Source organism: Capricornis sumatraensis, chromosome 6, assembly GCF_032405125.1.
Source record: "Capricornis sumatraensis isolate serow.1 chromosome 6, serow.2, whole genome shotgun sequence".
Lineage (NCBI taxonomy): Eukaryota > Metazoa > Chordata > Mammalia > Artiodactyla > Bovidae > Capricornis > Capricornis sumatraensis.
The window spans coordinates 110,856,615-110,874,588 of record NC_091074.1 but is presented as its reverse complement, the minus strand read 5'-3'; the positions used below and the strand labels follow the sequence as shown (position 1 = coordinate 110,874,588).

The window sequence follows — 17,974 nt, the reverse complement described above, 5'->3', positions numbered from 1 at the left end:
ACCTAAGTGGATTCGCAGTTGCTGCCCTGGTGGCTTTTCTGCCCCCAGCGGTCTGGACGGAATAGCTACTCGCGGTGCTAGGGACCCATTCTGTCTCTGCCCCGCCCCTACGTCACTGCGCGCCCCGCCCCTTTCGGGCCCCGCCCCCGGCCTGCAAGTTCCCCGAGCCTCTCTGGCTGCCACTCTTTGGAAAGGAAGTGGCGTATGCATGAGGTTGGCAGTTAAAGTACGAATCACCGTGAGGAGCGGCAGTTGGGTCCAGGCGGGAGGCGGGACTTCCGCTCCCTCGTGGGTAAGTCACCGGGGGGCGGAAGAGCAGCGGGGGCGGAAGAGCAGCGGGGGCGGGAGGGTTGTAGAATTACCCGTTGAGCTCCAGTTGCGGGTCCTTAAGTGGTCGCGCCCCCTTGGAGAACGCGACCTGACGGCTAGGCGGTCCTGGCTCTTCCGCCTCGCGGTAAGTAGGACCGCCTGGCGGCACCGGTTATGGAGGTGTGTGGCCCCGGCGTTGACTTGCTGCCGCCATCCCATGCTATAGGGTAGTGGCTTCCCCGTCAGCTTTGCCTCCCAGCATTCACTCCCCGTGTTGTCCTGGGTCTCGGCGGCAGCCGCTGCGCCAGCCTCCACGCACGCTCCAGGGACCCTTCTGAGAGGCTGGTACAACCTTGTCACGTCCCTGCTTGAAGTCCCCCATCACAAGATGGCCCTCTTGTTCCTCCCTTCCTAACCCGGTTTTCGTCTGCTCTGTACTTAAGCCGCAGGAGATACCTAACATTATTTTGTTCAAAACCGACATGTGTTTACCAGCTCTTGTCTTTTCGTGCGCATCTTATAAGGCATACCTCGTCACGCCAGTAGAATCAGTTCGTCTCTGCTCACAGAGCGTTGTTTACGCCTTGTAAAAAGCGCGTATTAAACTTTTTTTAGTATTGTTCCTTGAATGAGACAGTGTTTTCCCACTGGATTGTACATTTCATGAGAGCAAGAGTAGGGTCTTGCTCATTTGGGATCTACCCAAGGTCTAGTTCAAAAGCACGAAATTTAAAACTAACAGTATTCGTACTAGCTTGGTTACCTTGGGCACAATCTCCCCATTTATAAAGTGGTGATAAATAAAATAACTAATTTCAGTCATAAAGTGTAGAGTGCAGAGTATATACTGGAGAAATATTCGGCTTCTTTCCCTTTTTAGCCGTAAGTAGTATACACAGTAGTTGTTAGCTAGGTATCTTAAATGAATCCAGAGGCACTATCGTTGAGTGATTTTTGCTTCCTAGTCCTGTAATCGCATTGATACTATCAATTAGTTGATACATTTAGTAGTATTTGGTAAACATAACCTAATGATGTAATTAAAGACAGTAATGCTAACTTGGTATCAACATCTGCAAGAATAAAAATTTGATTTTCACTCTCTAAGTGGGCTTCCCAGGTGGTGCTAGAGGTAAAGAACCCATCTGATAATATGGGAGACATAAAAGACACTGGTTCCATCCCTGGGTCAGGAAGATCTCCTGGAGTAGGAAATGGCAACCCAGTATTGTCTGGAAAATCCCATGAACAGAGGAGCCTGGCCGGCTTTAAGGTCGCAGAGTCAAACATGACTGAAGCAACTGAGCCCTCTAAATAACTTGAGGTACTTGCTTTAAGTTGCGTGCCTTTCAGACATATGTTTCTGAAGAGATGAAGATAAGTGTGTACACATTATTTTTCACAGGTGTTTGTAAAGTGCTGACCCCTGAACATAGTTGAAACAGAAAATAGGAAGATGGCAGCAAACCCTTCAGGACAAGGTAAGTACATCCTGGAATTTCTTTTATTACTAGGAACTTTTGATAGAAAATTAATTTTGATAGAAATTTAGCATAGGGTAGTCATTGTAGGCAGAATTAAAAATGAATAGCAAAAAAAAAAAGACTAGCAAAATAAAATCACATATTTGAAGCAATTCAATCATTTTGTCTATATGTCAGTCAGTTCAGTTGGTCAGTCATGTCCGACTCTTTGTGACCCCATGAACTGAAGCCTGCCAGGCCTCCCTGTCCATCACCAGCTCCCGGAGTCTACCCAAACCTATGTCTGTTGAGTCAGTGATGCCATCCAACCATCTCATCCTCTGTCGTCCCCTTCTTCTCCTGCCCTCACTCTTTCCCAGCATTAGGGTCTTTTCAGATGAGTCGGTTCTTCACATTAGGTGACCAAAGTATTGGAGCTTCAGCATCAGTCCTTCCAATGACTGTTCAGGACTGATTTCCTTTAGGATGGACTGGTTGAATCTCCTTGCTGTCCAAAGGACTCTCTAGAGTCTTTTCCAACACCACAGTTCAAAAGCATCAATTCTTTGGCTCTCAGCTTTCTTTATAGTCCAGCTCTCACATCCATACATGACTACTGGACAAACCATAGCTTTGACTAGATGGACCTTTGTTGGCAAAATAATGTCTCTGCTTTTTAATAACCTGTCTATGTTGGTCATAACTTTTCTTCCAAGGAACAAACGTCTTTTCAGTTCATGGCTGCAGTCACCATCTGTAGTGATTTTGGAGCCCCCCAAAGTGAAGTCTATCACGGTTTCCACTGTTTCTGCATCTGTTTGCCATGAAGTGATGGGACCAGATGCCACGATCTTAGTTTTCTGAATATTGAATTTTAAACCAAATTTTCACTCTCTTGTTTCACTTTCATCAAGAGGCTCTTTAGTTCTTCTTTCTGCCATAAGGGTGGTGTTATCTGCATATCTGAGGTTATTGATATTTCTCCAGGCAATCTTGATTCCAGCTTGTGCTTCATGTAGTCCAGCGTTTCTCATGATGTACTCTGCATTTAAGTTAAATAAGCAGGGTGACAATATACAGCCTTGATGTACTCCTTTCCCGATTTGGAACCAGTCTGTTGTTCCATGTCTAGTTCTAACTGTTGCTTCTTGACCTGCGTATAGATTGCTCCGGTTAGGTGGTCTGGTATTCCCATCTCGGTAAGAATTTTCCAGAGTTTGTTGTGGTCCACACAGTCAAAGGCTTTGGCATAGTCAATGAAGCAGAAGTAGATGTTTTTATGGAACTCTCTTGCATTTTGATGATACAGCAGATGTTAGCAATTTGATCTCTGGTTTCTCTGCCTTTCCTAAATCCAGCTTGAACATCTGGAACATCTAAATCCTGTATTTTAATCTGTGTTAATATTGCTCACATTATAAACCTTAGGTCCTGCTCTGACATTTGTTCTCTTACTTTTTTACTTGAGATAAGAACCACTTTTAAAGAAGTTAAAATTGTCATTGGGCCATATCCATGCTTTTATTTTCATTTGCTTGAAAAACTTTCCATACACATTTCATGTGTGTTAAGAGCTCCCTTAAGCCAATCAAGTTAGAAACATCCCAAGTAAGGAGTTTTTGTTTTGTTTAAAAATAAGTTTTCAAAAGCAAAGTTTAATCTCCAGAAAGTATTCGGTTCCACCTTGTAAGTGAAACTTAAAAACTTACAAACCTACTTGAAAAATTGAAACTTCTGTTTTCCTCTCCATATCAAAATTAAGCGTCCACCTGACAGATCTTATTTTTAAATTAAGCTTAGTCGTGTTTCATTTTAAACGTCATATAAACATGTTTTTGTCCTGCTCACACTCACTGTACTGTCTGTGAGAACCATCCATGTTGTGCCACGTATCAATTGTTTATTTTTTATTGCAGACTAGTATTCCATTGCATGAATTTACCACAGTTTCCTTATTCGTTTTCCTTTTTGGAGACTTTGGGGTTCTATCAGTTTGGGTCATTGTGAATAAAGCTGCTTTGAATATTTGTAAGTCTTTTTGCAGATACTTGGTTAAATAGCTAGGAGTGGAGCAGTGGAGTGGACTTTACATTCCCTCTAGTAAAGTGTGATATTTCTGGTTGCTCCATATAGAGCACTGTTGCTCTTTTCAATTTTAGCCATTTTAGAGGGTGTAAAAAAGTGACATCTCCTTGTAGTATTAACTTGCATTTCCCTGATGACAAATGCTGAGCACTTTTTAATGTGCTTATTGGCCATCGCAAATCTTTGTGAAGTGTTTGTTCAGACTTCCTTTTGCTCATTTTTTAAAAAATTGTTTTTATTACCAGTTTTTTTAAGAGTCTGGATACAGGTTCTGTGTCACTAATTACATCACCTAGATGGTTTTGGACTTGGTTTCTGTTGACTGCGTTTTTTGGTTTTTTTTTGGAGTATGGGTCACATTTGTCTTTTTCTTACTCTAAGTGAAAGTCGCTCAGTCATGTCCGACTTTTTGTGACCCCATAGACTATACAGTCCATGGAATTCTCTAGGCCAGAATACTGGAATGGGTGGTCTTTCCCATCTCCAGGGGATCTTCCCAACCCAGGGATCGAACCCAGGTCTCCCACATTGCAGGTGGATTCTTTACCAGCTGAGCCACCAGGGAAGCCCAAGTTTCTTACTATACTTAGTGATTTGTTATGAAATCCTGGGTACTATGACTAACACGTTATAGAGACCCTGGATTCTGGCATATTCCTCTGAAATGTGGTTTTGTTCTAGTAGATGGCTTGGCTCAACTTATACTCCAAACAAGCTCTTGTTTCCTTTATGTTGGCTGTAGAAGCTGAAATCTTGCTCACTTTTTTTTTTTTTTGGTCTTAAACAACAGTCTTTATTTTTACACAAAGCAGTCAAAATGGGGCAATTCCTCAAAGGGTACTTGGAATTAGAAAATCCATCCTGGGTGTGAAAGTTTTAGTTGCTAAGTTGCATCCAACACTTTGTGACCCCATGGACTGCAGCCTGCCAGGCTCCTCTGTCCATGGGATTTTCCAGGCAAGAACACTGGAGTGAGTTCCCATTTCCTTCTCTAGGGAATGTTTCCCAGGATTGAACCTGAGTCTTCTGCCTTGGTAGGCAGATTCTTTACCACCAAGCCACCTGGGAAGCCCTTTATAGAAGTGTGGTATTGTAAAAGCCTAGCTGTGGTGATAGCTTTACTGGGTGTAACCAGCTAATGCAATTCTCTTCTCTCAAATACCCAAGAGTGATTTGTGTGTTCTGTGGACTAATTACAGGTCAGCATTCCCCTGTGGTCTTTGACCTCTTCTTTTCAACAGGTTATAGGGATTCAGATTAAAATTTTAATTTGAACCAAAATGAAACTAAGAGAAATCCATTTTGGAGAGAAAATATGCTTCTAAAAGTCACAATGAAAACAAAATAAATATTTTCATCCTTCTGTTGTAATAGCACAGATATTCAAGATTTATAATTTTTTAAGCAGTTGGAATAAAACACAATCGTTTTTACTGTTGCCTTTGATTGATTCGTAGTCAAATCCACTATGAAACATCCCCTAAATAGAAGCAAATTTAGGTTAGTCCTTTGACTTCTGTTGCTCTTTTGTCAGTGATTTTTTTGGTGTCATGAGCTGTTGCTATTAGACACCAGCAGAGGGAGTCCATATCATGTTCTATAGACTCTGAGACTCTCAGGGAAAATAAACTATTTTTGGAGTTACTGCATTTTACTCTTTATGTTAAATTACTTCTGTACTGTTTATGTGTATTGGAACTACTTACTATGAAGATTGAAGACAAAGTTCCATAATTAGCTTACAATAATAACTGAAAGAACAATGACTTTTACAGAAACCTTCATCTGTGTGGTGTAATGTATTAGTGTCTCTACTGTAGGGGGCAGGCCGTCTGGAGATCTAGCAGTCTGTCATACTGCAGTAGCCGTCTGAACTGCTAAATTTCACAAGCTCTTCAGACAGTTACTGAAGTCTCTCAGTTCTCCTTAGCATTCACCATAGTGTGGAACATTTGATGGGTTCATAATAATTATTTGATCAATAAGTAACATTTTGAGAATTTAATATGTAGAGGCAGATTGTCAAACTGGAATTTGGCCAAGGTACCATTCCTATGGAAAGAGGCTCTCATGACTGGTAAATATCAGAGTCCTGTGATCATGTGTTGGCAGTTGGGAGGTTGCTCTAACCTGATTTTAGCTACACAGAGAAACCTGGTGAAAAACCAAGTAACATCCTAGTTCTTTTAGTTCTGTCATAGTTACCTCAGAATGCTTAGAGTAATAACTAGAATTCCTGTAATCCAGTGATGGGAACTATTGATTTGGGGCCACTTTGGATGTTCTTAGCTGTGATTTCAGGATGCTGTGTAGGATTGGAGTAGCATAGCTCTTGGGAGGTGTCTTGGTGATCTCAGACCCAAGTTCTTAAACCATCTATGGTCCAGAAGGAAAGCAAATTTACCCTTCAGGCTTGTGCTAAGGTATGCTACCTCTTAATTAAGAATTTATCCTAGTGATGCATAAAAATCACCTTAAAATTCTTGTATTTGTACGTTTTTTAAAGATGAGAGTGTGGATGCAAAGACACAATTTGGAGTTGGTTTTTTAAAGCTAGATTTCTAAATAAATAAAGCTAGATTTCTTTTTGTCTCATTTTTCATTGTCAAGGCAAAGGCACTACAGTAGTTTTCTGATGCTGGAATTGATCTATAGGCCCAGGTTCAAATAGGAATGAAACTGAATTGAGGCAGAGTGTTATATAAACTAGAATGAGATTGTTTGTATAGTAAAAGAGAGCTTGTGATCCTCGGTCCATTGAGACTGACCTGGGAGGCCAGTCATGTGAGTGTAACCTTGAAAGCTGTGCTAATCACTTGTACCCTTTGTAATGGAAACCTGTTTACTGAACAAGAATTGTCAGAATGGGGCTGACAAGAATCTAGTGAGGGGACTTCCCTAGTAGTCCAGTGGCTAAGACGGCTCCCAATGCAGGGGGCCCAGGTTTGATCCCTGGTCAGGGAACTAGATCCCACATGCCTCAACTAAGACTCAGCGCAACCAAATAAATAAATATATATATTTTAAAGAATCTAGTGAGGTTAACAAACTAAATGATAGAGAACACTGCTGCTGCTGCTGCTGCTAAATCGCTTCAGTCGTGTCCAACTCCGTGCGACCCCATAGATGGCTGCCCACCAGGCTCCCCCGTCCCTGGGATTCTCCAGGCAAGAACACTGGAGTGGGTTGCCATGTCCTTTTCCAATGCATGAAAGTGAAAAGTGAAAGTGAAGTCACTCAGTCATGTCTGACTCTTTGCGACCCCATGGACTGCAGCCCACCAGGCTCCTCTGTCCATGGGATTTTCCAGGCAAGAGTACTGGGGTGGGGTGCCACTGCCTTCTCTGGATAGAGAACACTAAGTGATACTAAAAGTAATAGCTAGTGTTTAGTAAGTAAGTAAATAGCTAGTAATTAAGTAATAGCTAGTATTGAGTAAGCTTTGGAAGGACTGATGTTGAAGCTGAAACTCCAGTACTTGGCCCCCTGATATGAAGAACTGACTCCTTGGAAAGACCCTGATGCTGAGAGGGATTGAGGGCAGGAGGAGAAGGGGACAACAGAGGATAAGATGGTTGGATGGCATCACCGACTCAATGGACATGGGTTTGGGTGGACTCCAGGAGTTGGCGATGGACAGGGAGGCCTGGCGTGCCGTGGTTCATGGCGTCGCAGAGAGTTGGACACAACTGAGCGACTGAACTGAACTGAACTGAACCACGTGGCAGGCAGTATGCTAGGTGTTTTTTTTATATTTACTATATTTCATATAACCGTCCTTCAAAGTTGTCATTGTTATGCCCATCGGTCCTGTATAGTGAGGTGAGTTTCCCAATATTAAATAGTAACTGGTAGTACTGAGATGAGAACCCAGATTGAATCTGTGCCTAAGTTCGCTGTTGATTGTTTCCCACACTGCACTTTTGCTGTGGGTTTGAACATTGTAATTATAGCATCCAAGAAAAAATTGGGAGCTCTAGACTAGGGGCAAAAGACCTCACCTTTACTTTTGCATCTCTTATGCAGCTATTATTAAGCAGAAAATCCTTACTATAAACTCTAAAATAAAATATAAAATCTAAAAATACTAAAGCTATTTACTATAAATAAACTCAGAGAAATGAGTTTATCTTAGGAGGAAAAGAAAAATGAGTGAGGAGGAAAGGGTGATCCAAGCAGAAGAGATTTCATCGTCTTATTTAGCCACTGATGAAGACAAGGAACCTCAGTAGATAGAAGAGGCAGCAGCTTAAAGGGGTAAGTCCCCAGGGCCTAAGAGAGAAAGAACTTGAACGCAGGGAGATCACCTGAGCAGACACCAGGGCTTATTCTTTTCCCTGATCTGTGTTTTCAGTAAATTCTAAAAGGTGATTCTAAGAGTTGAATAATTTTTTTTAAGAGTTGAATAATTTTTTAATCTTGCAAGTTATAGGACGTGTTTGCCACTAACTAGCTATCTAGAAGACCAGATACTGCTACTAATTAATTCAGTTAATAATGTTGTTATATTTTTTATTCTGCGAAGACTTAGACTCAGGCAATCTCTCCTGAATTAGTATAAGCTTGAACCACTGAATACATTTTATGTATCATTAAGGAGGCATAATAATATTCTGCCTGCCTACCCTCCAAAAACGTGGCAATCTGCTCCAGTATTCTTGCCTGGAAAATTCATGGACAGAGGAGCCTGGTGGGCTACAGTATGGGGTTGCAAAGAGTTGGAAATGATTATTCCTTATTCCTTATTTCATACTAATTCTCTCATTGTCCCATTGATTTAACTGCCTAAAAAGCTCTTGGGTTTGGCATGTCTGGTCATTTCTCTGGCCATGAACAACCTCTCATCTCTAGCTTGTTCTACTGGCTTTTTTCCTCTTGTCTAGTGTATTCTCAGCCTTGTAGCTTCTCTGATCTTTCTACCAGGGGAAGGGTTATTTTGTCCCTCCACCCCTAATTAAACTAATTAATCTAACATTTCAGCTCAAGCACTCCTTCCTGGGGGAGACTGCTTTGACACTGCTCCCCCTCCTTCCAGTCTGAGTCAGGTTGATTCAACATTGAGTCCTACAGTGATTGTTATAAATGCTGATAGAATTTTATTTCTTTATTTCAGACTGCTCATCTTAGACTCTAATTATACATTCATCTGTGTAATTATTTGATAATTTCCTTCTTCACTGGAATGTTTTAAGAACCATGAGAGCTAGAGTGAAGTCAGGTTGTGACACGTGGCTGCATTCTTAGCACCTGCCTTGGTGCCTGCATTTATGTCATTTATACACAATAAATAACTTAAAACATGTTAAACTAATAGTTTATTAGTAAACCAGTAAGCTAATTGGAGGAATGGACTCCTCCAATACTGAGCAGCTGTTTTGTTTTTTTGAGGATGGGACACACTAAGCGGCTTGTAGGGTCTCAGTTACCCAGTCAGGAATTAAACCTAGGCTACGGTACTGAAAGCGTGCAGTGCTGACCAGTAGGCTGCCAGGGAACCTCCCCCTAAACAGCTCTCTTAGGGTGATAGAGTTCGATTCACTGTAGAGTTGTGAAGAGTATATAGCTTGTAAGATAAGTACTTGAAAGGATTTGAATTTTTAAAATATCTTTAAAAATAATCATTGTTTTGAAAGCAGTATAATAACTGTAATTGGAAAGTATATTATCCATAACCCCACTTATCAAACAGTAATTTTCATTCTTTAGTTTTAGATTTTTTTCAATAAAAAGATTTCCTATTAGTCCTTGTTAAGTGTCATAGAACTCTTCACACAATGTGAATTATTAGCTGTTAGGTTTTAAGTGCAGTTTGATGTAATGCTAGTTACTCCAGAATATTTTTAGTGACACAGAAATGTGTGGTATTAAAATGTTTCTGTAAATGAATGTGGAAATGAGAGTACATACGATTGTGAATGCAGACAGAGTTATAGTTCTGAAAGTGGAACTTTTAGAGTGTGCTGCATTATAAAATAATTTTATTAGGAAAAAGTTTAGTTATAAAGAAATAGTAAGTATTTCCTACTGTACATGAGATAATATGTTTCACTACCCTCATGCTTCTAAGAATGTAAAAGTTACCTTTAAGATACATGTAAAATAACATAAAAGTAAAATACTGAATTATGGCAAGAGGTAGTTTGTGTTAAAAAACAGTTCATGTAGTGACTGTCACAGAAGTTAAATTTTATATATATATATGCCTTTGAGTTAAGTTTGTGCAAACCTTGACAGTGGGAGAATCTTGCTTTAGAAAATTATACCTAACTACTTCACATAACTCACCTTCCCGGGTGGCTCAGTGGTAAAGAATCTGCCTGCCAATGTAGGAGACTCAAGTTCAATCCCTGGATCGGGAAAATCCCCTGGAGGAGGAAATGGCAACCTGCTCCAGTAATCCTGCCTGAAAAATCCCATGAACAGAAGAACCTGGAGGGCTACAGTTCATAGGGTCGCAAAGAGCCAGACATCATGCGAAGAGTTGACTCATTGGAAAAGACTCTGATGCTGGGAGGGATTGGGGGCAGGAGGAGAAAGGGACGACCCAGGATGAGATGGCTGGATGGCATCACGGACTCAATGGACGTGAGTCTGAGTGAACTCCGGGAGATGGTGATGGACAGGGAGGCCTGGCGTGCTGCGATTCATGGGGTCGCAAAGAGTCGGACACGACTGAGTGACTGAAGTGAACTGAACTGAACTGAGGCATAATAATGTACTTCATGTAACAAATAGACTACCTAGTGTTTTGCCTTAAGTTTCAAATTGAAATAAGCTATTATTGTTACTTAAGTTCTGTTGACTACATATGTCTATAATATAGTAAATGTTTTGTGCAAAAACTGCCATATAAATTATTTTTGAAAGGTCAGGAAGGAAGTACAGTTCTGGGACATCAGACAAGGTCAGAAGATAGGAGCCTGACAGACCTGACTGAAGCCTTTCCCTTCAGTTATGTTCCATTTCTCTCTCAGAACTGTTGCTAGTCAGTTGCAATTCTTTGGCTTGTTCCTTGAAAGACTGTGTGTGTCATTTCTGAATGAAAGCTGTTGAGAAAAAGAAATACTGTTTTGACCTGAGTATATCTAATACTTTTCACGCTCTCCACTTCCATGAAAGAGGCATTCATAAAGACTCCTAGAACTGAGAACTAAGAAAATCTCCACTTCAGAGATTGACTGAGCAAGGTAGAGATTGGTCCCTGCCGAATTTGGGGCCACAGAGATTTTAAGAAACAAATGCTGTTACCCATCTTTGGTGATTAAAATTCTGTAGAACTAAGTCTTAAAAGTTGTCAGTCAGAATTATACTTTGCTTTTATCTGCGTATAATGCTGTTACAGTTGGTTGAAAATAGGCAATAGAGAAGGAAAGTGCTTACTAGTAGCTTATTATCCTGTTAGAGAATAAAATTTTGCTTTCTGGATTTCTAGGTAGCCTAGGCTTATAAAGCAGCTCTAATCTGTTTTCTTTCTTTCTCATTCCCCACCCCCTCTCTTATTTTAGGTTTTCAAAACAAAAATAGAGTTGCAATCTTGGCAGAGCTGGACAAAGAAAAAAGAAAGTTACTAATGCAGAACCAATCTTCAACAAATCATCCTGGAGCTAGGTATAGAAGAATAATCTGGTTTTTATATTTAGTGATACAAAAAGCATCTTGGACAGAATTAAAATTGGTTGGCAGTGATTTGTTTCTTTAACATTGGAATTTAACGTGATGTTTTATTTCCTAGTTGGATTTGAAAAAATTAGATTTTAAAAAAATTGATTAATTTTAAATATTTTCATTCTAATCAGAATATTTAATTTTCTCTACAGGCTACTTGCAAAAAAAGAAAAGAGTTTTGTGTTTTTTGGTTGTTGTTATTCATGAAATTGTTGTTAATGTCCCACTTTTTAAGCATTATGCCAAGTAGGTAAAATTGAGGTAGCTTAATGATCTTTATTTCATTTCTGCCATCTTAAATCTCTTCCCTGACACCCATTATTCCATTCGGCCACCACCTTAACTTCCCTTTCTCTCTTTCAGGCAGATCTCTTAAAGGAGTTGTCTACCTACACATCTCTGCTCTCTCACTTACTGACTCCTTAGCCCACTACAGTCTGACTTCCAGGCCTCCCCACCCTAGCCCCAAAGAATGGATTGGAGCCCAGGTCACTTGCAACTTCCTTGTGGCTAAATCTGATGAACCAAAGTCCTTTTCTTGTTAGACTGCTTAGCGTTATTTGAAACCACTGATTTCTTCCTTTTCAAACATGGAGGTGTAGTTACTGTACAGTCTTACAGTAGCTGCAGGTTTACTGCGCACTGATCAGACATCTGCATACACTGTGATCTGACCACTACAGGAAGTGACCATCTGTCCCTACACAAAGTTATTACAACATTGCTGATCACATTTCTTACGCTGCATGTTACATTCGTGTGACCTCTTTATTTTCTAACAGGTTGGTGCCTCTTAATCCCCTTTACCTGTTTCTCCCACCTCACACCCCTCCCCTCTGTTAACCACCTGTTTATCTGTGAGTCTCTTTTCTTTTTTTTATTATTACTGGTTAATTTTTTGTTTTAATTTTTATTGGCATATACTTGATATAAATATTGCGTTAGATTCAGGTATATAGAAGTCTGTTTTCGTTTTGTTTTTTAGATTCCACATATAAGTGAGCTCATACGGGATTTGCTGTCACAGATGACAAGCTTTTTATTTTTTTATTCCATTGTATACAGCTTCTTCCTCCTTAAAATAGTCTTCTTGGCTTCCATTCATTCACTGTTATACCGTCTTGGTGTCTATTTTAGACATTTCTCCACTGCCTATCTCTTGAATGTTGGTATTCCTCCGAGTTCTGTTCTAGACCAGTTGCCCAGTCTGCGTCTTTTCACTGGACAGTTGCATCCACTTTCATAGCCTGTTATTTATGTGCCGATAACTTTTACACGCTTACGTCTCTAGCCCATTCCTCACCAGACTGCCTCCTGGACATCTGCACTTTGATGTCCTGCAGGCGTTTCACACTTGGTGTGTTTCACACTGAACTCATCTCCCCTCTCTACCTGCTTAGTGTTCTTGGCTTGTTGCCAGGAGTGGTACAGATCTACTAGTAATCAAAGTCAGAAATGTGAACTTTAATTGTTTATTATTCCCTGTCACTTCCTTCTCCAAGCATCTGTCATTCTCTTATGTTTAATTTCCTGGCCTAGGAATTGAATTTCTTGATTTCTTTCACGAGGCTGTACATGTCCTGGTACCTGCCTTCCTTCCTAGATTCATTTTTTGACAACCCACTTCTCCCCCCTCCAGACCTCCAGTCCTGCTAAACCATGAATTCCTTCCAGTGTGTCAGGGTTGAATCCTGCCTTCGAATGCTCCACCATCTGCTTGAAATAGTCAGCTCTTTAGTCTTCATCATAAATATAACTTTACCTCAAATCAGTATGAAAGCAGAAGACCATAAATCATTGATAAAAAGGAGATAATCTGAAGCACTAGTAAATAATATGGGCTTTTCCTTATAAATTAATGTAAACAGTGGAAGAAGGAAAGAAGACTTATTCAGGAAGATGTTTTGTTTTTTAAATAATCCCTATATAGAATATCTAATGAAAAATGTGATTCAGAAGTAAAGAAGTCTCTAAATAGTCAAGTAACTAAGATTCTCATTTTAGCATCGCGCTCTCAAGACCCGCCCTCAACAAGGACTTCCGGGACCACGCTGAGCAGCAGCATATTGCAGCCCAGCAGAAGGCAGCTTTGCAGGTGAGAAAAGTGTGACTGACACTCTTATCTCACTGGAGATTTTCCAGGGCTTAGAAACCAGCACAGTTCTTATTTTGTATTTCATTGGAGCAATATCAATAAAAATGTTCCATACATAATTGCAGTGGTTTGCTGATGTTCAGTCATGCCCAAAGGATTTGAAGGACCAATACAGGAGTAATGAAATATCTTTTATGTTGTTGATGTGGTCATGATTGATTTTTTGCCACAGCTGGCAAGAGACTGCTTGTGCACAAAAGCGTGTAGGATATTTGGATGGCGTGAATGAACTCAAGAAGCTGAACTGGCTGGCTAGTTTAATAGTACATATATTTTTTTCAAATTGGTCATGCTGTTATGTTCTTTGATAGTCTGATTTATTGTTGGTTGGATTCTTTTTTTAATGGTCAGCATATCTGTTTTGAGTGGTGCTAGTGGTAAGCCCACCGCCAGTGCAGGAGACGTGAGACACACAGATTCAGTCCCTGGGTTGGAAAGATCCTCTGGAGGAGGGCATGGCAACCCACTCCAGCATTCTTGCCTGGAGAATCCCATGGACAGAGGAGCCTGGTGGGTTATAGTCTGTAGGGTCGCAAAAAGTTGGACACGACTGAGCAAGACTTAACTCTTAATATGGAAATCTGACAACACATCATCTTAAAAAAATTGACTGTGATGAACAGTTTTAGTATTTCATTGATCTTGGATAATTTTAGATTCTCAGAGACCTTGGACAAGGCATCATTACTGATGCTTTTAAGCCTTAGAATCTCAGAATTGCAAGGAACATTACATTAAAGATCATCTCCCTTTAGACCACCTATAAACAGTCCTTTGTTTAGTGACAAAGGACATCACTGGTGGTTTTGTTATTTACATTCCAGCATTCTCTACAAAATGTTGGCATCTTAATCACCAGTAATCAGCTGCCTTGCCCCTTCTTCTAGCTTCTGCCCTTCTTTCTCACTCTGCTGCTTTATTGACCAAGAGCAGAGCACTCTGGGACCTTGTTGCTAGTTTTCCTCCCCACTTCCAGGAACCAAGTAATTCACATCTTTGACCCAGTTACTGACTGATGGGAACCACAAGGAAGAGAGTAGGGAGGATAAATTAGTACGTGGTGCAACTTGTTGATGTGAATTCTTTATTATTGTAGATCTTCTGTGTATTTAAACAAAATTAGCAACAGCGGAACTGGCTTTTAAAACAAATTTGGTCTTAAGCACTCAGAAAGGGTAAGTAATTTTAATGCCTTGGTTGAAGAACTGTGACTCTTAATAACTAAACTGCCTCTTTTTCTTTTTTTAAAACCCTTTCTTAGCATGCACATGCACATTCCTCGGGCTACTTCATAACTCAAGATTCTGCATTTGGGAATCTCATTCTTCCTGTTTTACCTCGCCTTGACCCAGAATGAAGAAAAGATCTGTAACGGCAGTGACTTTGTAATGTCAAATGCCAAAGCCACTATCATTCAGCGCTATACAAACTGTGACTTTCAGAATTTGGTGGACTTTTTTTTATATGTTTCGTTTCTTTAAAAGAAAAATATGTGTAAGTGAAAGCAAAAAAAGGAGACTGATGAAAGCTCTGGAAGCAGTATTATCTGGGAACTGATGCTGCTGCTCAGGACTATAATCTGTGTGTAAGGCAGTTTGTTTTTTAATTCTGAATCAGACCCCAGATTGGATGTGGTCACATAACCCACCTTCCAAACTAGTTGGACTGAATATATCATGTCTATAGTAGAGTTTCAAGAACCATTTAAAGTACTTTATAAACAAATGAGGGCGCTGTTTAAAAATGTGAACCAGTAGGCTTAAGTTACATTCACATTTGCTGTTTATAGAATTGATATCAGTGTACCTTTTGTGTTTATAGTCATCATATCCTAAAATATCCTTTAACTGGTAACTAGTTTCCCTATTCTCAATTTTAAAAGAAAACCCAAGATGTGAATAAGTTACCAGCCAGTCGTAAATGCCTTTTATAAACCTATGCCACTGTAAATTATGTGACTAAATGCTATTAAAAACAATAAGAAATATAGCTTTGAATTTTGTACATGCTCTTATTTAGTGTTACTACATAAATGGTGTGCCTGAACAGTTTTATTGCCCATTTTTGCTCTAATTAGAAACAAAGTTGAGCCGCTTTTCAGTTAAAGAGGAAAGAATTAGGTTAAGCAAGTTTCTCAACACGATGCATCTTTGAACAGAATCCAGGATGCTTACTTAAATATGCAGTCCCCACAACTGACCTTAGTCCTACGGAATTAGTGTCTCCAATTCGAAATAAAGTCTGAAAACCATGGGCTAGAGAATTCAGTGTTCATGATATCTAAAAATCTATACATATGTAGGTCCCTGAACCTTAGAGGTCATTGAGCTAATGGTTTTTTTTTTTTTTTTTACTTTCAGTAGGATTGAAATTATGTTTTATACTGTATCACAGATACAGTATTTTTTATAACTGACCTCATCTTGGCCTTAAGTCCCCATCCTGTCTGGTGGTAGGATGAGATTTTAAACTGGAAGTTACAGTTTGAGTGAAGAATTAGAAAAAGTTCATGTCCCTTTTTGAACAGATTCTCCTTCATTTCCTTAGGTATTTGTTCCATACACTCAGCCCCATCTCACCTAAACTGTACGAAGCAGGAGTGGACAGTTCTAGATACAGCTGTGCCATTTAGATTCTCTCTGTTGAGAATTGGGACCGGTTTTCCTCATTTGCGTGAGTTGGCAGCTGTCCCCATTGTAATGCTCACCGGTACAGCAAAGGTGCCCTTTCTCCCACTGCTGGCGAGCACCCAGGCCTTTGCCTCTGCCTGTCCAGGTTCACGCAGCTAGCCTTGGCCCTCCTTTTCTTGAATCAATGTAAGTTACTCTTCCGTGCAATCCCTGAGCTACTGGCATCATTCTAAATCTACTGATGCTAGGGATATAACATTTTTGGATTGAACAGTTTTTATACTATTGATGCTTCTACCAAACATGTAACTTTTATAACCTGGGTGAGATCTTTTTCCCAGTGGTATCTTTCTGGTCTCAGCCCTTTAAATAGATATTGCCTAAACATCTGAATCTTTCGGTCCTGACTAGTAAGCACTTCCTTCACCCCTTTCCTTACAAATTCAGTTCAGTTCCATGTGTATTTACTAATGCCTGCTCTGTAAAGCACTGTGCTTTAAGGGGAAGAGATGAGTTAAGATCTGCTCTTAAGCCGCAGTGCAGAGGAGCCCACTCTGGTGCGGCAGCGAGGAAGCAGCATCCAGTGCAGGGCCTGGGAGCGGCCAAACCTGAGCACATGCAGTCTAGTCAGGCCTAGAAGTTACTAACGCGGTCTTCCCTGGCAGGGAGAGAAGGTCTGCCCCAGGCAGAGCTCAGGATTTCACCATCAAAGTACGGACTGCGACAGCAGTGAGGACCGCGGAGGATAATGGGGAGGGTGGCAGTGGGCTCCAGTGGTGCTTCCCTCGGGTTGCAGGTGTGGCCGACCCACTTAACCTTAAGGCTTACCTGTCGCTCTGTCTCCTCTGTAAAAGGGGAACAATACACACACTGCCTAATTCATAACTTACCTAGACCAGTACTTTTCAGAGTGCAGGTCTCCATACATTACCAAATTGAGAGGCCAACTAAATGGCTGAATGGGGTGTGGCCCACTTTTTTTTTTAATAGAAAATATCAGAGTACATGGCATGTAGAAATAGGGGTTTTGGTTCACGAATCTTCCTTTTCTGTGCGTTTGTGAGTTTACTTTATCATGTGCTCCACCGGCATGTAAGGTCTTGGAGGGCAAGGGCGTTTGTTCTTCCTGCCTGTTTACTACTGTATTCTGCTGAGAATAGTATTTGGCATATAGCAGGTGGTCAGTACTTAATGAAGGAATGAATGAATATGACCTGGATTGTGATGTAAAGAGTGTTTTTTTTTAATACTATGAGTCATGGCAAAAATGTTTTGAAAGCCACTTCTAAATAATACAGATGATAGTTCTTTGTATGACTCTGGAATAAAAACTGAAATGACTCAATAATTTCAAAGGCTGACTTTTTTTCCTGAAAAATTTATAAGCTGTCTCATTAAGTTGTCTTAGGTCTTTCCTTTACTTTGGCAATAAAAACTCAACCTTGCTATGCATTTAAGGCCTGTTGAGGCAAATATTTTGGCAGATATGGTTACATTCAGAAATGGAATATCAACAGAGAGGACATCAGTTCGTTAGTGCAGTTGGTGCCCCTAATTGGAATCCCTTCAGCTGGCACGAGCCCCTTTTCAGGAGCATTAAGTCCAACAGTGTCTGCTCAGTGCCGCTTCCTCACCTCTGTGTGCATAGTAACTACTATGCAATAGAC

The 17,974-nt window shown here is 40.4% G+C and overlaps 1 protein-coding gene across 1 annotated transcript; it reads left to right on the top strand.

Annotated features, from left to right (window-relative positions):
* Positions 1-328: 328 nt before the first annotated feature.
* INIP (INTS3 and NABP interacting protein) lies at positions 329-17,576 on the top strand. The gene is made up of 5 exons (XM_068974157.1): positions 329-454; positions 1,715-1,790; positions 11,363-11,465; positions 13,527-13,617; positions 14,939-17,576. Exons 2-5 carry the CDS (start codon positions 1,766-1,768, stop codon positions 15,032-15,034), a joined length of 315 nt encoding a protein of 104 aa, XP_068830258.1. The 5' UTR covers positions 329-454; positions 1,715-1,765; the 3' UTR covers positions 15,035-17,576.
* The last annotated feature ends 398 nt before the right edge of the window (positions 17,577-17,974 follow it).